At 41.3% G+C, this 22,069-nt stretch overlaps 1 protein-coding gene across 2 annotated transcripts in view; it reads left to right on the top strand.

Moving 5' to 3' along the window:
- LOC124382760 (CD209 antigen-like protein 2) overlaps positions 1-21,641 on the top strand; it is a 40,772-nt gene extending 19,131 nt beyond the window's left edge. Inside the window, exons 2-8 of one of the 2 annotated variants that reach the window (XM_046844983.1) lie at positions 3,204-3,310; positions 5,720-5,827; positions 5,939-6,124; positions 6,270-6,415; positions 14,310-14,416; positions 19,562-19,645; positions 21,212-21,641. In XM_046844983.1, coding sequence (XP_046700939.1) covers positions 5,794-5,827; positions 5,939-6,124; positions 6,270-6,415; positions 14,310-14,416; positions 19,562-19,645; positions 21,212-21,296 — 642 coding nt within the window. In that variant the 5' untranslated portion in view covers positions 3,204-3,310; positions 5,720-5,793 and the 3' untranslated portion in view covers positions 21,297-21,641. Of the gene's footprint in view, positions 1-3,203; positions 3,311-5,651; positions 5,828-5,938; positions 6,125-6,269; positions 6,416-14,309; positions 14,417-19,561; positions 19,646-21,211 lie in introns of those variants that run through there. The other variant, XM_046844982.1, reaches the window with a different exon arrangement.
- Positions 21,642-22,069: the final 428 nt, after the last annotated feature.

The following is a 22,069-nucleotide window of genomic DNA, read 5'->3' as shown; positions in this document are numbered from 1 at the left end:
CTACCGGTAGAGCAGATTAGCCATGTTGCACCACGCTATCGACCTGGTAGGACTATTGTTCCGACCACTAAGGACAGATTCATAAATAACCTGCCTGATTTATCTCAATTTCACACTAAACCCATAACTACTAATGATCTTGATAAAATGGCTAACAACATAGACCTTATCCTCACTAGCACATTAGACACTGTTGCCCCATCCAGTTAAAAAGGTTAGAGAACAAGCACCTGCACCTTGGTATAATAGTCATACGCATGCCCTCAAGAGAACAGCCCGTAATCTGGAGAGAAAATGGAGGAAAACTAAATTGGAGGTATTTAGAATTGCGTATAAAGACAGTATGCTCAGCTACAGACAGGCGCTAAAAGCTGCTAGAGCTGAACATCTGAGCAAACTTATAGAAAACAACAAAACAATCCCAGGTTCCTTTTCAGTACAGTAGCTAAACTAACTACAAATCAGGGCTCTGAAAATTGTGTTCCATCACAGTTTAGTAGTGAGGACTTTATGATTTTCTTCACTGAAAAATAGATAACATTAGAAAACAATTGTGGCAGTTCAACCTCTTACAGCATCTCCTGAGACAGTGTTACCTTCAACTCCACAACTCCACTGTTTTACATGTATAGGACAGGAAGAGCTGTATAATGTTATTGCCAAAGCTAAATCAACATCGTGTCAGTTAGATCCAATTCCTACTAATTTACTGAAGCAAGTGTTATATACAGCTGGTGAACCTCTTCTAAATATTATTAACTCCTCACTATCTTTAGGTCACGTCCCTAAATCCCTCAAGTTAGCAGTTATTAAGCCCTCATTAAAAACCTAATCTGGATCCAAACACGTTATCAAATTACAGACCAATTTCAAATCTCCCATTTATGTCTAAGATTTTAGAAAAGATTGTCGCTGCACAGTTATGTTCCTACCTGCAAGAGAACAATATCTTTGAAGAATTTCAGTCAGGTTTTAGGCCCCATCATAGCACAGAAACTGCTCTAGTTAAAATAACTAATGACCTGTTTTTAGCTTCAGACCAAGGCTTCATCTCGCTGTTGGTTTTACTAGATCTTAGTGCTGCATTCGACACTATAGACCATGATCTCCTCCTAGATCGCTTACAAAATTACATCGGCATTCAGGGACAGGCATTAAGCTGGTTTAAATCCTACCTGTCCGATCGTTACCATTTCGTAGATTTAAATGGAGAGCTATCCAGGCTAATGCAAGTAAATTATGGCGTGCGCAAGGTTCAGTTCTAGGACCCCTGCTCTTCACAATATACATGCTTCCGTTAGGAAATATTATTAGAAGGCATGGAATTAGCTTCCATTGTTATGCTGATGATACTCAGCTATATATTTCATCTAAACCAGGCGATACAGCTCAATTAACCCGGATGACTGAGTGTGTTAAGGAACTAAGAGATTGGATGACCCATAACTTTCTACTTTTAAATTCTGATAAGACTGAGATTTTGCTCATCGCCCAAAAACTAGTATACAGACGCCCAGCATCTCAACCTGCATTTAGACGGATGTTCTGTAACCACTAGTTCAACGGTAAAAGACCTGGGTGTTATTTTAGACAGCGACTTGTCTTTCAAAAATCACATCAATCAGGTTACAAAACAGCCTTCTTTCACCTTAGAAATATTTCTAAGCTAAGAAATATGTTGTCTATATCCGATGCAGAGAAGCTCGTCCATGCTTATGACCTCCAGAATAGACTACTGTAATGCGTTACTAGGTGGATGTCCTGCTTCATTAATAAACAAGCTTCAGTTAGTCCAGAATGCAGCAGCCAGAGTTCTTACAAGGTCAAAAAATATGATCACATAACCCCGATCTTATCGTCCCTACATTGGCTTCCTGTTAAGTTTCGAATAGACTACAAACTATTACTTCTCACTTATAAAGCACTAAATGGTTTGGCTCCCATGTATCTATCCAGTCTTTTAACACGCTACAATCCGCCACGCCCCTGAGATCTCAAAACTCTGGGCTTCTAGTAGTTCCTAGAATAGCAAAGTCCACTAAAGGTGGTAGAGCATTTTCACATTTAGCTCCTAAACTCTGGAATAGTCTTCCTGACAGTGTTCGGGGCTCAGACACACTCACCCAATTTAAGTGTAGATTAAAACATATCTTTTAGCAAAGCCTACACATAACACACATCACATCATAACCTTGTGCTCCAGAACATCTGATCACATGCACATTATCAACTTGTGCTGTTAATATCATGAACAGCAGCTACGCTAATTCCTCTCCACTGCTTCTCTTTCTCTCCCCATCCCGAGGCATCCTGAGGTTGCTCCAGCTCCAGTCACCTCCCACCTCGTGATGATTACGGACCTTTAAAGAAGTAGATGCCGAACTCACAAACATCCTGAACCATCTAGAGACGTACCAGTGCCATTTGGATCCCGCTACATGTGTGGAGTTTTGACATTGGACCTCCTGGAGTGTTTAAAGGCTCTGGCATGGAGAAGCTGATGCTGGATCTGTGGTGATCACAAATGCTGAGCTCATAAAACTCGGAGCTACTAACCATATAGACTGTTTAAGACTGCAGAAAGAACATCACTTATAATCTTATACTCCAGTAATCATGTTAGTTCTCACTGTCCAGTGTTCTGTATTGTTGAAAGATTTATGATCAAACTCTTGATGTCACCCAAATGAGGATGGGTTCCCCTTTTGAGTCTGGTTCCTCTTAAGGTTTGTTCCTCATAACATCTAAGGGAGTTTTTCCTTGCCACAGTTGCCACGGCTGCTCATCAGGGATAAATACACACCATTCACCATCACTGTTGATTTGTGTAAAGCTGCTTTGAGACAATGTCTGTTGTGAAAAGCGCTATACAAATAAACTTGACTTGACCACTTGACTTGACTTGACTTAAATATCCAAATGAAACAAATGATCAGAATGGCATTTCATAAATGTATCCCATGTGCCAGTCAGTACTAATGCATCTTAACAATTTGGTCAAGCATCCCATAATTTTTAATAGAATTTTTATTTTATTTTTTCATAAAAAGGACTCGATAGAAAATGTGCTACTGGCAACCCACAGTTAATGCTGGACATTTTTAATTTAGCACTCTTCCTCTGTACCGAGCCCTGTCACTAGAGGTCCATTCTAAAATGTCTGAGTTTACTAGAATGCCTAATCAGTTGTTCTTCCTCATCAGGAATTAGTTGGTGTGTGGAGAAGAGGTGAAAGTGCTTGCATTGGTGCGACTGACAGAGACAATGAGGGAGTCTGGAAATGGGTAGACAGTACTGCAATCACTAATAAGTAAGTTTGCGTTTGGTCAATAGTTGTTCTTAAGTGAATCGCATTTTTAAATGGTGCATGCACATATAACATTTCCTACTTTTAAATACTGCATAGTGTAGTCACTCCTCTACTTTCTCACACATTTCATAGAAAAGATGGGTTGAGAAATTTCCCCACTGTGGGACGAATAAAGGTATATCTTAATTATATCTTATCTCAAACAGAAAGTGTTGGTGATTTACACTTCTCCCTGTTGCATCTCAACATCTCATCCGTGGCCTCTAGGAGAATTATTTGAAGTAATCTACATATTCCACATATGAAAACATAACTAATAACTAACTAACTAATAACTATTTTAGAAGGTAACATAGACAGGAAGGAGCTCTGCAATATAAGATGGCCCAACATACTACCAGCAACAAACTTGAGTGAATGTGTGAGACTGGGGAGAGTGAGATCTAAACATCCCAGTTCTCCAAAATACTCTATAACAATGATCCCTCCAGATCTTTTCCTTTACCTCAGAAAAACCTACCGAGAAAGACTTGAAAAATAAATGTTTTCAGCCTAGACCACTGAGTTTGAATCCCGAACAGCATGTGTATGTGGCTTTGTAAGAGAAATCTTTGTGATTTATTTTCTAGAATTTTAGTTGTTTATCTTTTTTTTTTTGGTCTCATTTTGTAGGTAATTTATCTTTTTTTTTTTTTTTTTTAAGTGTTTTGATATTTTGGCCTCATCCCAGTTTACATTCACCATGTCTCTAATCACACTGTGCAGTTCAAGCCTAGACTAGTCTACCATTAGCAGTCCTTATATGGGCATACTTCCTAAAAAACACAAGGTTTCAAATTTAATTCAATTCAATTCATTTTTATTTGTATAGCGCTTTTAACAATGAACATTGTCTCAAAGCAGCTTTACACAGATAATGTGGTGATTAAAAGTAAATATGGTCTTTGTAAGTAAGTTTGTCCCTGATGAGCAACTGTGGCAAGGAAAAACTCCCCGAGATGGCAAAGGAAGAAACCTTGAGAGGAAACAGACTCAAAAGGGAACTTCATCCTCATCTGGGTTGCACCGAATGTCCATTTGAAGCAGATATACAATGTTGCGGGGTACAGTGATGATGATCAGAAGCGAAACTTTATTCCTGAGTCAGTGTAGCAGACTGTTGACGTTGAATTTAACCGAGGTCACACATTTAGACATAAAAAGACCTAGATTTTAAATGTGTTTTAAATTGATCCTATGCATAATATTAAACAGCAAATACATTGTGTTTATAATGATAACTGTTTCTATGGACATAATAAATCTACATTATTTAAAACATTATCACCAGCAAAAATAAGGTGAAGACCAGTTCTCTTTAATGAGGTTCTGGTATCCAGGTGAACCCAACAATTTGGTGGATGAGGTCTGCGCTGTGTCTGACCATCTGTCTTGGAATGATCTTTCCTGTTATAAGCAGCATGCTTAGATCTGATATGAGTGAAAAACACAAACTGATTTAGGTTTGTAATTTTTTTTACTTTGATTTATACATTGGTCGAGAGAAAAAAAAGCCCTATTATTATTATTATTATTATTATTATTAATTGATATTGATAAACCTAAGCTTGCAATATTTGACTTTATTGAGAGATTTTCAAATTCTATTATATAGCAATTGTATTTTCAAACATTTTTTGTAGAATTTGCTCGGAATCCATGTACAATACATTACCAATAGTTTGGTAAGTGCTTTTTGAGCATTGCGTTTCACATTTAGTCCCGAACTGCTCTTATAATTCCCTCCACTCTTCTGGGAAGATGTTCCACTAGATTTTGGAGTGTGTTTATGGATATTTGTGTTCATCAGCCACAAGTGTATTATGAAAGTCAGGTACTGATGTAGGTGAGAAGACCTGGGGTGCAGTCAGCGTTCACATTCATCCCAAATGTGTTCAGTAGGGATGAGATCAGAGCTCTATAGCAGCAAGATCTTCCTCTCCAAAGCATGTACACCAGATCTTCAAGGAGCTCACTTTGTGCACAGGGGCATCGCCATGCTGGAGCAGGTTTGGGTTGCCAAGTTCAAATAATTGCAAATTCTATTATAGCGCCATCTTAAGACGTCCTGTACAATTGAGTCTACAGCTTTGTGGTAACAGTCTGGAGAAGAACCACATATGGTGTCCCAATACTTTTGTCCTTATTGTGTATGCAAGTGTTAATGAGTCTACAGACTTAAACACAAACAGAAAATATAAGGTCTTACCTCAACTTCCTTTTTAATAACAGTTTTTTTTTCTGAGCTGGATTCTGCAGGAGAGACTGTAAAGAGCTACAAGTTAAATAGATCGCAGTTATTTTTTCCAGCATTGCTGTAGTTCCAGTGTTTATATAAGAAGATGAGTAATTTGATTTATAAAAACTCAGACAGAAGGTCAGCTGATGAAGAGGATAGCACATACAACTATGAAGACATCTATGTGAATGAAGATGAAATAAAAATGCAAGAGCCTACAAGCAAAGAAATGACTGCAGGTATGCTCACACATTTATTTTACCTGATTTAACTCTAAATATGATTATTGTATTCTAAAGTAGATATTCTAAATTCTAGATAATACATACAGTATAAATCACTTTCCTTAGAACCAAACAGCTCTGGGTGCAGATGTTACAGACTGGCTGTGGTGTGTCTGATGATGCTGGTCGTTCTCTTGCTGGCTGCCATCGCAATACTGTGGTTCAAGCTGACTAGTTGCAAAAGTTTTGCTGAAGAAAGAGACCAGCTGCAGAGAAAGTCAGATGAACTCCAGCAAAAGTTCTCTCAACTGAGTATGTGATTATTATATCAAAAATGTCTGAACAATGATTTATTACAAAAAGTTTATTATAAGACATGGTGAATAAAAAGGTATAGGGGTTCAGTTTGTGGTTGTAACACAGTGCTGTGATTAAAGTGCTCCTTCTGTTTGTACAGAGAAAGACATTGACACACCAAAATGGCTATACTTCAACTCCAGTATTTATTACATCTCTAATGAGACGAAGAGCTGGAGTGAGAGCAGAAAGGACTGCCAGGATAGAGGAGCAGACCTGGTGATCATAAACAGCAGTGATGAACAGGTAAAAGAGAGAAGAATATGAAGAGATCTACATTTTATTTTAACTGAAGTGGAGTTTGTTGTTTGAAAAACACTGAACCTGTTCCATATCACAATTGGTTTATTTCTCGTCTACCCTGAAACATTTTAACAATCTAATATACTGTGCTGATTATTACTATATCTTAGATATGATGACAAAGTTCACAAATGTAAATGAGTTTCTCTGACTCACAAATGTAACTGTAAAATCAGTTTTCTTCAACATGGCCAGAGCAAACACTTTGCTAATGGTTAAATGATAAAGGGTTCATGTTTTGTGTTCATTAAGGTTATTTAAACTCAATTTAGAATTTTGATCCCTAATGTAGGAGATAGATGCGTCAGTGTAAAAATAATAATCTCCCTGAGCTGAGACAAGGACGAAACCTTGAAAACAACAATCTGGGTAAACCCTGGCTCTCATCTGGGAAACACAAGAACAAAACAGTCATGAGTCAGTTCTCAAACACAAGTGAGTGCTCTAAAGCCAAACCTCAATACAAGCATTAGGGCCCTTTAGAAGTTAAATAGTTTAAGTAGCCAAATAAAGTTATGTAATGAACTGAAGGCTATTCAAATAAGATCATGATAACAGTCTACAGAGCAAAAAGTGTCAACACCACAGGCATCAGCAGAAACCTCAACAGAAATAACACCTCTAGTGTAAAAGACCGAGAACTCCACAGAATGAGAGAGAGAGAGAGAGAGAGAGAGAGAGAGAGAGATACACTGACACTGCATCTGAGTCATGGATACTAATTGTAATGAATCTGCATGGTTTAATAGAACTAGGCATAGTAGAACAATTAAGTAAGTAAACAAGCATTTGCCCAAGGAATGAGGCAGATCATTATTCAGCGCTTTATAAGTTAATAGTACTTTATTATCAATGCAGGTCATGTGGACAATTTATTGGTGATTATGGGGAAGTAAATTATCAGTAGGTGGCTGTCGTGTTTCATTCTCAGTTACATCATATCATTAAAGCCAATAATACGCGGGTGCATAATAGCAGATGCGACAGAGCGCATACAAGTGTGAACCACTTTTTTAAGTACAGTGGAACCCGGTTATGTCGATGTCCTAGGGGGTCGCCAAAAAGCATCGAGGTAACCGATGATCGAGATAAACAAAATCAAAATGGCGGCAGTATATTAACGTGCTTGAAATTTCTTTATGTACATGATGTGCGTTAATAAATGAGAATGTGCATGCACGTGTTTTTGGAGGGTTTTTTACACAACAGCGTTGCTGCGATTTGTTTGATGAAGGCATGCTATAAAAATGTACATACGTTTGTTAACAACAAAAGGCATAAGTGCACCTACTAACAGCAGAGATTTACCAGTATACAATACAAACCACCGTCCATTCTCCATACAAACCTTTATTATATTCTCCAACATTATAAACACACAGATCGCTCAAAAAAAAAAAAAAAAAAACAGCGGCTGCACAGTGCCGTCTCACATTTAGTCCACATGTGGAAAAAAAGAAAAATAAACAGTAACTAAGTTTCTGAAAACTTATGACCATCAGGCTGAAGTAATCCGCACAAACACACAAAGCAAAGTGTCCGAAAAACTTACGTCCGCGATGCCGAGGGAAGAGAGAGAGAGATACACTGACACTGCATCTGAGTCATGGATACTAATTGTAATGAATCTGCATGGTTTAATAGAACTAGGCATAGTAGAACAATTAAGTAAGTAAACAAGCATTTGCCCAAGGAATGAGGCAGATCATTATTCAGCGCTTTATAAGTTAATAGTACTTTATTATCAATGCAGGTCATGTGGACAATTTATTGGTGATTATGGGGAAGTAAATTATCAGTAGGTGGCTGTCGTGTTTCATTCTCAGTTACATCATATCATTAAAGCCAATAATACGCGGGTGCATAATAGCAGATGCGACAGAGCGCATACAAGTGTGAACCACTTTTTTAAGTACAGTGGAACCCGGTTATGTCGATGTCCTAGGGGGTCGCCAAAAAGCATCGAGGTAACCGATGATCGAGATAAACAAAATCAAAATGGCGGCAGTATATTAACGTGCTTGAAATTTCTTTATGTACATGATGTGCGTTAATAAATGAGAATGTGCATGCACGTGTTTTGAGGGTTTTTACACAACAGCGTTGCTGCGATTTGTTTGATGAAGGCATGCTATAAAAATGTACATACGTTTGTTAACAACAAAAGGCATAAGTGCACCTACTAACAGCAGAGATTTACCAGTATACAATACAAACCACCATCCATTCTCCATACAAACCTTTATTATATTCTCCAACATTATAAACACACAGATCGCTCAAAAAAAAAAAAAAAAAAAAAAAAAAAAAAAAAAAAAACAGCGGCTGCACAGTGCCGTCTCACATTTAGTCCACATGTGGAAAAAAAGAAAAATAAACAGTAACTAAGTTTCTGAAAACTTATGACCATCAGGCTGAAGTAATCCGCACAAACACACAAAGCAAAGTGTCCGAAAAACTTACGTCCGCGATGCCGAGGGAAGAGAGAGAGAGAAGCCGGAAAACCCGGAAGATCCAAAACCGAACCCGAAACCAAAAACGAGGGACAGAAAAGTCTCAAACGTGAACGGCCGAAGGGGGCGTGGCAGGTGCTCTCGGCCGCTTGAAGCTCCCGGCTTCAACTCCTTACCGAGAGAGCCGTGCTCCTTACCCTGCCATACCCCACCGCTCGGTAAGGAGTTGAAGCCGAGCGCCGCGCTCCCGTTCATCGCATAACATTTAACAAAAAAAATGCATATGTGCACTTACTAACAGCAGAGATTCACCAGTATACAATACAAACACCTGTAGTATCTGTAAGGTTTGACTTTTCCGACACTTTTGCGAGTTCTTCTGAGGCTGCACAGCGCCGATCGACATAACTGACATTAAAATTTCAAATTCCCCCCCCCCTGTGCTCGAGATATCAGGGTTCGGCGACATAAAAAAAGTCGACATAACCGATAAAAAATGCGTAGAAAAAGCAAGAATTTGGCGGTTCCACTTCAAAAACGTCGACTTAATAGGGTTGTCGAGTTAACCGAGGTCGAGATAACCAGGTTCCACTGTATATATAAGTATATACTCAAATATAAATAACATTAATGACTTATCAATGGTTTCTACATGCTTACCATCGATGTGTTTGAACATTACTGTAGCATTTCTAGTGTATTAATTATAGGATTATTTATATGTTAGTCTGCAGAACTCAACTAAGAACATAAAACAGTGTTACAATAACTAAAGTTCACTAAAGTGCAAAAGTGCAAATATCCTGTCCTAATTAACAAACTCAATTCACAGTGTGAATTTACCACATTTCATTGAAATTAAATAGATTAGATTAGATTAGATTCAACTTTATTGCCATTGTGCAAAGTACATGTACATAGCCAATGAAATGCAGTTAGCATCTAACCAGAAGTGCATAAGTGCCTGTTTACAATAGATAACACTAGATAAATAGGGTTTGAGGTGTAATATATATACACACACACACACACACACACACACACACACACAGGGATGAGCGTGATTAATGTACAGAAGGTGCAGTAGGTAGTAATACATTGCATATATAGTAATATACAATATACTGTGCAAAGATTATGCATACAGACATATACTCAATGGCATATATTTATGTATAAGTATGAATGTGTGTATGATACAGTATATGCAGGATAAATATGGGTGAAATGTACAGTAGTGCAAATGTGAGTTATGGATGGTGCAAAAAAATGTGTAGTGGATAAACAGTGTAAAATACACAGAAAGTAACAATGCAGTATTGAATCAGCTGCTCAGTGCAGTAACAGCTACTGGAAACAGCTGTTCTTCAGTCTGTTTGTGCGACTCTGAGGTACCGTCTCTAGGTTACGAACGTAACCCTAGTTCCCCGAGGGAACGAGACACTGCGTCGAAACGCTATGGGAACGCCCCCTGCGTGACCGCGCTCTGAAGCACGTGTGTAATCTGACCAATAGGCGTTTGGAACGTGACGTCATCAGCGGGTGACGTCGCGTAAACAGGAAGCTACAAATGGCTGCGAGATGGACCAGACGCTAGCTCCTGCGAGAGAAGGTAAGCGCCGCAGGGATGCAGGGAGTGTGGCATGGAGACGCAGCGTCTCATTCCTTCGGGGAACTAGGGTTACGTCAGAACCCAGAGACGCCCTTCAGGAACTCGAGCTGCGTCGAAACGCTATGGGAACGAGTGTCCAATCACGCCACATTGACCAGACCCTGCCTAGAGAGTGAGGGCCTCGGCACCAGCACGCAGGACAGAGGAGCCTGGGTGGCTCTGAGGTCAAGGTCATAGAACCTGACAAGGTCAGCGGGGTGGACCAACCCGCAGCGTCACAGATGTCCTGGAGTGGCACTCCAGAGGACCAGGCCGTAGAGGCCGCCACACTCACAGCAGTGCGTTGAGGCCAGAGGACTCGTGAGCCGACAAAATCGCATCCACTACCCATCTGCTCAAAGTCTGCTTATTGGCCGGGAAACCTTTCCTGTTAGGGCCATAGCAGACAAGCAGCTGCTCCGACTTCCTCCACTGACTCGTCCTGCGGAGGTAGGTCTCCAGTGCTCGCACCGGACACAGTCGTTGCTGTCGCTCCTGGTTGGGGCTGTAAACGGAGGAGGGCAGAATGCCTGCAACACGACCCGATGTGAGGGAGCCGAAGGCACCTTAGGTACGTACCCAGGTTTCGGATAGAGAAACACTCTGGCCATGCCAGGGGTACACTCCAGGCGAGACGGGGCCATGGACAGAGCCTGCAGATCCCCGATCCTCTTCAGGGAGGAAATCGCCAAAAGGAAGGTGGTCTTAAAAGACAGAAACCTATGGGCCACATCGGCTAAAGGCTCGAAGGGAGGCTCAGATAGAGCCGCCAACACAACCGCCAGATCCAAGACAGGCACTCTGGGTCGCATCCCGGGCCTCAGACTCCGGGCGCCACAGAGGAAAGGTGTCACCAGTGGGTGCCTACCCAGCGACTGCCCTGCAGGCGGGGTGCCATATGCCGCGATGGCGGACACGTAAACCTTCAGGGTCGAAGGGGTTAACCCTGCGGCAAACTGTTCCTGTAGGAACTCCAGAACTGAACCAACCGGGCAGTTAACAGGATCCAGGCCATGGTGCTCGCACCAAGACATGAACAGTCGCCATCGTGCGGCGTACGACCTCCTCGTGGAGGGAGCCCTGGAGTGGAGAAGGGTCTCTACCACCTCGGTGGAGAGGCCGGCCGTTACGAACTGTGCCCCTTAACTTACTCCGGGCGGGGGTGAACCAGGGTCCTGCCCGCCTGTGAGAGAAGATCCCTCCTGGGGGGACTCTCCCATGGAGGGCCCTCGAGTAGAGACACCAGATCCGCAAACCACGGTTTGCCCGACCATCGAGGCGCTACCAGGAGGAGACAGACTCCATCCCGGCGAACTCTCTCCAGAACTCCAGGGAGCAGAGCGATCGGGGGAAAGGCGTACAGGCGTAGCCTCGGCCACGACTGTACCATGGCATCCAGCCCTAACGGGGCTGGGTGAGAGAGAGAGAACCAGAGGGGAAAGTGCGAGGTCTCCTGGGTCGCAAAAAGATCCACCTGGGCTCTGTAGAACCTCCGCCACAAGAGCTCCACCACCTCGGGGTGGAGACGCCATTCCCCAGGCCTCGGCCCCTGCCTCAACAGGGCGTCCGCTCTGACATTCAACCGACCCGGGATGTAAATGGCCCTCAAGGACAGGAGCCTGTCCTGAGACCATAAGAGGACCGCTCGCGCTAGCTTGTACAAGGGGCGAGGTCGGAGACCCCCATGGTGGTTGATGTAAGAGACCACCGCCGTATTGTCCGTGCGGACCAACACATGGCGATCTCTCAGGTCCAGGAGAAAGTGTTTTAACCCCAAAAACACTGCCATCATCTCCAGGCAATTTATGTGCCACGAGAGACGTGGGCCGCTCCACAGACCCTGGGCGGAGTGGCCACTCATGACCGCTCCCCACCGTCCGGTCGTGTTGCAGGCATTTTGCCCTCCTCCGTTTACAGCCCCCGACCAGGAGCGACAGCACCGACTGTGTCGGTGCGAGCACTGGACACCTACCTTCACAGGACGAGTCCGTGGAGGAAGTCGGAGCAGCTGCTTGTCTGCTATGGCCCTAACAGGAAAGGTTTCCCGGCCAATAAGCAGACTTTGAGCAGATGGGTAGTGGATGCGATTGTGTCGGCTCATGGGTCCTCTGGCCTCCCCGCACCGCTCGGGGTTCGAGCTCACTCCACCCGGAGTGTGGCGGCCTCTACGGCCTGGTCCGCTGGAGTGCCACTCCAGGACATCTGTGATGCTGCGGGTTGGTCCACCCCGCTGACCCTTGTCAGGTTCTATGACCTTGACCTCAGAGCCACTCCGGGCTCCTCTGTCCTGCATGCTGGTCCCGAGGCCCTCACTCTCTAGGCAGGGTCTGGTCAGTGTGGCGTGATTGGACACTCGTTCCCATAGCGTTTCGATGCAGCTCGAGTTCCTGAAGGGGAACGTCTCTAGGTTACGAATGTAACCCTAGTTCCCCGAGGGAACGAGATGCTGCGTCTCCGTGCCACACTCCCTGCATCCCTGCGGCGCTTACCTTCTCTCGCAGGAGCTAGCTTTTGGTCCATCTCGCAGCCATTTGTAGCTTCCTGTTTACGCGACGTCGCCCGCTGATGATGTCACGTTCCAAACGCCTATTGGTCAGATTACACACGTGGTTTAGAGCGCGGTCACACAGGGGGCGTTCCCATAGCGTTTCGACACAGCTCGAGTTCCTGAAGGGGAACTGTAGCATCTGCCCAATGGGAGAAGTGTGAATAGTCCCTGGTTGGGGTGAGAGGGATCTTTGATGATGCCCCTCACCCTTTGCAGACAGCGTTTACTGTAAATGTTCTCCAAAGTGGGAAGCTGAGTGCCGATGATACTTTGGGTCAGTTTTCACCACCCTCTGAAGGGTTAACAGTCCAAAGCAGTGCAGCTGCTGTACCACACTCAGATGCTGTTAGTGAGGATGCTCTCAATGGTACAGCAGTCAAGGTTTGCCAGTAAAAAAGAAACAGACAATTTCTTAATGTCTTTACATTATCAAATGTTTGGCTAATACTAATTTATTTATATTTGATTGTGGATGTTTTCCCACAATTACATACATTAAATGCAGTTAATAATTTATCAGACAGTGATAATTATGTTAATTCTCTTTTTAAAATGTAATGTACAGTAAAAATCTATAAGCATATTTAACAAACGGTCAAAGATAAACACTTGTGTAATTGCAAAGCTAATTGGTCTGGCCTGTAGATACAGTATGTTGTTCCATGCACCATTTGGAGAATATTCTGTTGTGTTGGAGAATTTCATTGTGTTGGAATTCGGGGGGAAAATGTGCAATTTTAATGTCCACATTTGTAACCAACTATAATTATAAATCTAAGCTAATTAACTCTACTTAAAGATGCTACAGAAATGATCAGCTGAAAAACTTTTTAAATGGCTATATAGCAAAATAGAAAAATAGTGGGAGATTTGTTTTTCTTTTTAAATATAATGATAATTTGGAATGAGCTGCATTCTCCTGTATCGGTCAGTCTAAATGCATTTGAATAATGTGCTCAAGCATCTCGTGGTAAAAACTAGAGTATATACTTAACGATAAAGATTTTCTTGATTAATAAATAATTGGTACTTGATTTATTAAGGGACTACTTAGAAAATGGTGTGCTTGCAACACTCAATTCATGCAGGACAACAATGTTTTGTATTGTACAAAGCTGTAACACTGAAGACCCCTTTAAGTGGCAAGTTTATTAGGATTTATAATTACTTGCTCCTTCTCACCAGGACCTTGTTGGGATGTGGAGAAGTGGAAAGGAAGTTTGGATTGGTGCAAATGACATAGAAGCTGAGAAGGTCTGGAAATGGGTGGACGGTACTGTAATCAGCAGTGGGTAAGACTGGGTTTGTTCAGTTGTGCCCTTCAAATAAATCACACACTTTTAAGCATGTTTTCAAATACAGATACCTTTGAAAAACAAATTACAGGTGCATCTAAATAAATTAGAATATAATTAAAAAGTTTGTTTATTTGAGTAATTCAATACAATACAAAAAAGTGAAACTCATTATATAGATTCATCACACACACACTGATATAAAGTTGAATAAAAGGAAAAAATGTGGTAGAAAAAGGCCCATTCAAAAATCAATGTCAATGTCAGAGGTGTATCACCTGGGCAAAGAAAAAAAAAGAATTGGACTGTTTCTCAGTGGACCAAAGTTATCTTTTCATATGAAAGTAAAGAAAATTTTGCATTTCATGTGGAAATCAGGGTCCCAGAATTTGGAAGAAGAGAGGAGAGGCACAGAATCTAAGTTGCTTGAGGTCCAGTGTAAAGTTTGCACAGTCAGTGGTGGTATGGGGAGTCATGTCATCTGCTGGTGTTGGTCCACTGTGTTTTATCAAGTCCAAGGTCAGCACAGTCGTCTACCAGGCACCAAAAGTTGATCAAATGACCATGGTGTTGGTGTGCTTTACTGGCCAGCAAACTCACCAGACCTGAACCCCATAGAGAATCTATGTGATATTGTCAAGAGGAAAATGAGAAACAAGACACCAAAAAATGCAAATTAGCTGAAGGCCACTGTCAAAGAAACCTGTTATTCCCTGCCACCTCAGCAGTGCCACAGACTGATCACCTCCATGCCACACCAAACTGAGGCAGTGATTAACGCAAAAGGAGCCCCTACCAAGTATTGAGTACATATACAGTAAATTAACTTACTTTCTAAAATTTTGGATTGGTCTTATGGAGTAATTTTGCCGAGTTGGGTTTTTGTTAAATGTGAGCCAAAATCATCAAAATTAAAAGAAATAAACACTTTCACGTTTTGTATTAAATTACTAAAACAAATCAACTTTTTAATGACCTGTACTCCTTTTTATTGTGTTCATTCCACCCCAGGTCATTGTCTTCTGTGTCTATGTCGATGTCGTAGGGGGTCGCCAAAAAGCATCGAGGTAACCGATGATCGAGATAAACGAAAATCAAAATGGCGGCAATATATTAACGTGCTTGAAATTTCTTTATGTACTTGATGTGCGTTATTAAATGAGAATGTGCATGCACGTGTTTTTGAAGGGTTTTTTACACAACAGCGTTGCCGTGATTTGTTTGATGAAGGCATGCTATAAAAATACATACAGTACATGTTTATCTGTCAGGATTTCACCTGCCACGCCCCCTTCAGCGTGTCAGGTGCTTTCTCGGCCGCTTTCTCTGAAGCTCCCGGCTTCAATCGCGCACATATGGTGCTCGTTTAGCATCATCACCAGCTCCTATTTAAACTTCCACACTCTCACCGTCCGTTATTGTTGGCATATGTTGGTTCACGGCGGTCGTTGTTATCGCTCATGCGTATCCTGGTACGTGTCTTCCCACCGGCACTCTCTCAACGGCTGCTCTTTTCTTCCCAAAGCGCACCGCGGATTCCCCCCGATCCTGCCGGTGTTCATTCTATGCTTTTGCTCATCCCACGTTCCGCGCCGCCAAGCGCGGCTTTCGCCTCCCGTTCATCGCATAACATTTAACAACAAAAGGCATATGTTGTTAAATAACAGCAGAAATTCACCAGTATACAAACACCTGTAGCAGCTGTAAGCCTTGATTTTTCCGCCACTTCCGCGAGTTCTTCTGCGGCTGCACCGAGATAACCGACGTTAAATGGCAAATTTTTCCCCCACATAACCGACAAAAAAATGCTTAGAAAAAGCGAGAATTTAGCGGTTCCACTTCAAAAACGTCGACTTAATAGGGTTGTCGAGGTAACCGAGGGCGAGATAACCGGGTTCCACTGTGTCATGCAGGAAACGGAGGTGGAAGCCAGAGTAACAGCAAACAAAACTTTATTTATAACAAAGGCAGAGCCAAACCAAATACCTGCGCTCGCAGGGATAATCCGGATAACGAAGTCCGGGGAAAAGGAAAAATCCGGTGGTGCGCACACAGCGCGGCCCACAACAGTTCAACGTCCGTGGATTATGGAAAGAACAATCCCTGGTGCATTTGGAAAGAGATGCGGTCCACGCAAGAGAGAGAGATAGAGAGAGTCCGAGTCGAACGGTACATAGCGGGGATAAGCATACGCAAAACCATAACACGACAAACGCACAGGAACACACATGAACGGGCATGAACGTGCAATAACCGACAGGGAGTGTGGGTGAGTAAGCGGTTTATATGGAGGCAGGGAATGAGTGGATAATGTGCTTCAGCTGTGTGTGATTTGCTCTGCACACTTGGGAGCGTGCAGAGGCAAAGGCAGCCTCTGAAGGAGGCGTGGCAGGTGGATTCCTGACACACTGTATATATATATTTTTTTTTTTTTAGCAGGCAATGCACTGGTTGTAGCAGAACTGGTTGTAGCAGAAACATGAATTTGAGAGACCTTGCCAAGTTTATTAGTTACCTTTTCTTGTACAGATAGTGTTAAGAATTTCTCAGCTTACTTAGATTAGTAGATAAATAACTACTAGTAGAGATTGAGCTAATAATAACCTCACCTACACTCATTCTCAAATATTGGTAGTGTTAGGTAAAGCACACTCACACAGGCAGATGAGGAAGGAACAAATGCAGATAAATCCAAAACATCAGGCAGCAGCCATGGTCAGAAAAATTGGCAACGATCAGGTGATAAGCAAACAAAGTAACCAGGGGCACAAGAGAAATTCAATTCCAATAAACAGACAAATGAAATTTAACATGGTAATCAATACGTCGTACAACATGGATCAGTACATCTTTGGAACAAGTCACTAAGAACATTAATTCGCAATTTGTTGATGTTCGGAAGACTCTATTTATAGTGAACTGTTGGGTTTTTGTGTGTGTGTGTGTGTGTGTGTGTGTGTGTGTGTGTGTGTGTGTGGTTTGGTAAACCTGTAGCTAACCTGCTTCTTCTGATTCCCCCGGGTATTTTACATGGGACTGGGAATTTTAGGTGTTCTCAGTGTAATTTGATGCAACATTTGGATGTAGGTACCCAACATTGGTCTTTAGGGTCATTATCCTTCCCACTTTAGCAGCCCTCACCTGTTTCTTGAATCTAAAACATGACACAAATTATGCTGGTTGTCCTTCAATATAGAGCAGATATTTGATTGCTTGTTCCCAGACTTGCTCACTATGCTGGTACTACTAATCTACTGATGGAGAGTTAGGCTGGTTGGGGTTCCATGGAAACCAAGGCGGTTGGTACCTGAGGACATGTTGCAAGGATGCGAGTCAGGTGGCTGAATGGAGAGCGAGTTCTAAACGTACTTTGCCAATTGTAGGAACTAAACCCAGTCCTAAATGACCTTAGAAAACCTCCTATTTCCTGATTGGACTTTTTCCACCTGGCCGTTGGCTTGGGGGTGGTACCCAGAAGTGAGATTGACCATAACCCCTAGTTTTCTATAAAATTGGCCCGGATTCTGTAGGTGAACTGAGGACCATAGTCACTCACTTTTACTGGATGCCAAAGTCCCTAAACACATGGTTGAATAATCACTCCACTTTGGTTAGGACAGATCGTAGTGTGGGTAGAAGTGTAGTAACTTTGAGAAACTGTGTATAACCACCAAGATTGTTGTGTTACCTTGAAATTTGGGATAGCAACAAAATCCAGTTATATTATATTCAGAAACAGGGAGTGGGAGGGGTTTGCCTCTAGGTAATGTACAAGGAACCTCAGCTTGTGCACACATTGAACAAGGTGAGACCATGTGCTGGATGTCAGACAAGTTAGGCCTCCAGTACTTTTCTTAGAGTAGGTGGTAAGTTATTTGGGCTCCTGGGTAGCTGTTGCCACAGTTTGGTTTAAAACAAGAGTTCTTTGTTGCGTATGCCATAATTGTGCTCGGCTGGGGAGAGGGCTGCAGGATGGAGTTTGGGTCTTTCTCCCGAACATTGTGAGAGAACATTTGTAAGAAGACTTGTTTGGCCTCTTTTGTTCATTTCAGGGTGTTTACGAGGTAAAAAATTGCCATTTTCCATCTGTCCCCCACCATAATTTGCACCAAATTGTAGGCACTAAATAGATCTACTTTAGTAAATTTTCTTGCCTGGCAGAGTTCTAGTGCCAAGGGTACCAGGGTGAGAGGGAAGGGTATTTCACCATATATAAGTTGCAACCCCTATAATTGATGCAGGGTCTGAGAGAACCCCATTTCTTCCATTTGTTATGTAAAGCACACTCATGCCGGAAGATACAATTGCAGATCTTTATTGATAAATGCAGATAAATCTAAAATCTCAGGCTGGAATTGTGATCAGAAAAACAGGCAAACCAAGTCCAAGGAACATAAGTAATCCAAAGAGGGTAGTCTGTGACTGTTCTCCTAAGTAAGTAGTAGAACAGACAAGGACTGGGGGGAGAGTGGGTGTATATATAGGGCTGAGTGGTGACGAGCACCAGGTGCAGGTACTTAGAAAGATGGAGAGTTGCTGTGAGTGTGCAGATTGTTGAGGGAAGGTGTGGCAGGTGGTTCCCTGACACTCACATAAAACTATATTGTATAAAACAAATGTCAAATATTAACCTTTCTCTTTATTTTTGGGAGAGTATAACACACATGTACATCATGCAAGCCACTGTGAAGTGCATGCTTTGCTCTGTTTGTTTTCATGTGCCCTTGTTTTGGTTTGTGTCTCCTGTGCATGTCATTGGTTCTTGTCTTCATGTGTGTTACATTGCAGATGTTCTCCATTTGAGCACTTAGTATTGTGTCTATATGTATCCCTTTGTTTGAGTTGTGTCTTGCAATGTAACTTCTACAATTCACAATTTATCAAACCACTTCTCATTTCATGGTCATGTTCATTCTTTCCATTTTTTATTTTGCGTTCATTTACTTGCTTCTCACTCTTGTTTTGCATACGTTCTTTACTAATTGCCAGACCTTTGCCTGTTTAACATTGACCTTTTTGTCTGCTAATTTGGATTATCTGTCTGTTTGTTTAATAAACACTTACCCAACGCTTTCAGCCACTCTCGATTTTGTGCATTCTTTCATAAACAAAAGTACATTGAAGCCGGTTCTTTTCTTTCAGGTTCTGGCAAAAGGGTGAACCCAACAATGCCAGGAACCGTGAGGACTGTGCAGTGTCTGGCTATCGTACTGAGCGTGAAAATTGGTATGATGTTCCCTGTGATAGGGAATATATTTGGATCTGTGAGAAAAGAATTAATATGTGAAATGTTGTATATGAATAATAAAAACTGATTTAGGTTAATACTGGTGGAGAGAGAAAACAAGTAAAATTCTAACCAGTTTCGGGAAAAAGCTTAATAATGATAATGCTGATGGTTAATTATTATTATTATTATTATTATTATTATTATTATTATTATTATAACTAATATTTGTGACCCACATTATGATCTAATATATATATGTCATATTTCTATTTATATGGAGAATCTTAACCCTTTTAAATTAAAATAATAAAAATATTTTTTTTTGTTTGCCTTAAATAAATGTTGTAATGATCAAAAACAATAAAAACAATAAATATGTGTTTGCTATTTAAAAAAAGCCTAGTGGCAGAAATTATTTACTTTCACAAAAAAAAAAAAAAAAGGAACCACCTATTAGTCAGTTGTTAATGCGAGTCCATCGCACTTTAGACACAAATAAAAATAGATTCCTTATTTTGCAAAACCCATACAGGGCTTTCTAGCCACATGCAAACATTCCTTTATGTGGCAAGCAGGGACTATGCTATATTTCTATTTAGCCAATTGTCATGCATGACTTTGCTCCATCAGGATTATCATCCAGGGAACCACATAAAGGAAGGACACTATTATATTACCAAAAAAAAATCTGAGACCTCATTTAAAAGTTACTAAAAAAAAAGTTTTTATCTTATGTTAGCATAACCATGAGAAAACATTCACAAAGAAAGAATACAAACAATTTACTTTATTATAATCAGCAAAAACCAAAACTACACAATAAATAAACCTCATATTATATATGTCCATATAAGTTATCAGTAGCTAACATAGCTACACACATCTCCTTAACAAATTGACACACATTGTTAAAGTTAATGCAAATGGAATCATTAATAACTAAAGCAAAGGGGAGGGAGGGGGTTTAAATACAAGGATAAGCCACCTCTTGAAAGCAACAATCTACCTGAAAAGAGGTACTCTCAAACAAACATGTGCACAGCAAACATCCATGTGACATGCCACTCCTTTGGATTGCTCAGCCTTCACAAAAGAAAGCAGAATAGTCACATCCAAACTATACAAAAACAGCTCACTGGGCCTCAACATTAGCATGACACAAATCTGGTTTTCCCAAATCAGGGCAACAAAGTTGCAACACAAAACAGTTACAATTGCTGGTGGTCATCGTGACAATCATCCTCTGCATGTTGTGCTCGGAGGATCGTACATTGTGGGCCTCCCAACTCCCCAACTCATCTGGGTCAAGAATGTCCACAATTCCCTTTTTGCTTTTCAAGTGTTTCCTTTAAATGTACTTAAGTATCCAATGTACCATAATGTATTATGGCTATAATGTCTTATTATCATTGTTGACTCTTAATTAATCCTTGATTAATCAACTCTGTTTATGTGAAAAGTTTTTGTGAATATGTATATGCGAAAATTTTACTTTTAGCACACCAATCTATTGTTACAGTTTCTGTCCCTGTATTCTGTTGTGCATGTTGTGTTGTGTGCAGGTCCCATTCCCACCCAGAGTTTCCAGGCTACCCTGCCTTGGTCCCACCTCCAATTAATGACCTCATGACTGATGCCTCTATTTAAGGAAGAGGAATAAACGCTACCAGAGGAGGGTTGTTGTTGTGGTGTTTGGTGTGGTGAAGTAGGAGTGGATTTTGTTGGCTTAGTGATATGTTTGTTCTGGTTTTTGTCTTTGGCCTGTATTTTGTATACACCCTGAGCTTGTTTTGCTGTTTTGGACCATTTCTGTATATAGATATCACTGTACATATTCACTTAGTTCACTGGCAGTAAGGGTGTGGCTTCCATTTTGTTTGGAGTGGGGATTGTTGTTTTGTAGTAGGGAGTTAGGGAAGCTTATTGTATTTTTGTTTCTTTTCTTTCAGGTAAGGAAGCTTCTAAATGTAGACATTTTCTGTTTATTGGCTCACCCTGAAAACAAGCCATTGTACGGTGTAGTGTGTATGTTATAATTCCACTTGTCTTATCAATATACCAACACAGCATGTAGCAAACCTGTGTGTGTCTGGTTTGTATTATTTCTATAAATGGATATCTTTATAGAAATAATACAAACCAGACACACACAAAGGTCAATCAAAACAAGTTCAAAACAGAGCACACTCTATCCTGATTGGTGGCTTGCTGCACACTTGACCAGTTAAGTTTTTTCCACTTATCGTAAAAAAAAAAAAAGGAACGACTAAATGTTTTCCAGTAAAATGTTAAAGTAAAAGTCTCCCCAAATGAAAATACAGTACTTCAGTACAGTACAAATACACGAATTCGCTACTTAAGTTCAAAACCAATTTACATTTAATCCACCAATGTTAAAATTTAATTCTTCAACTGAGAAT

This window comes from Silurus meridionalis, chromosome 3 (genome assembly GCF_014805685.1).
Source record: "Silurus meridionalis isolate SWU-2019-XX chromosome 3, ASM1480568v1, whole genome shotgun sequence".
NCBI classification, from domain to species: domain Eukaryota; kingdom Metazoa; phylum Chordata; class Actinopteri; order Siluriformes; family Siluridae; genus Silurus; species Silurus meridionalis.
This window is presented reverse-complemented; position numbering and strand designations above follow the sequence as displayed.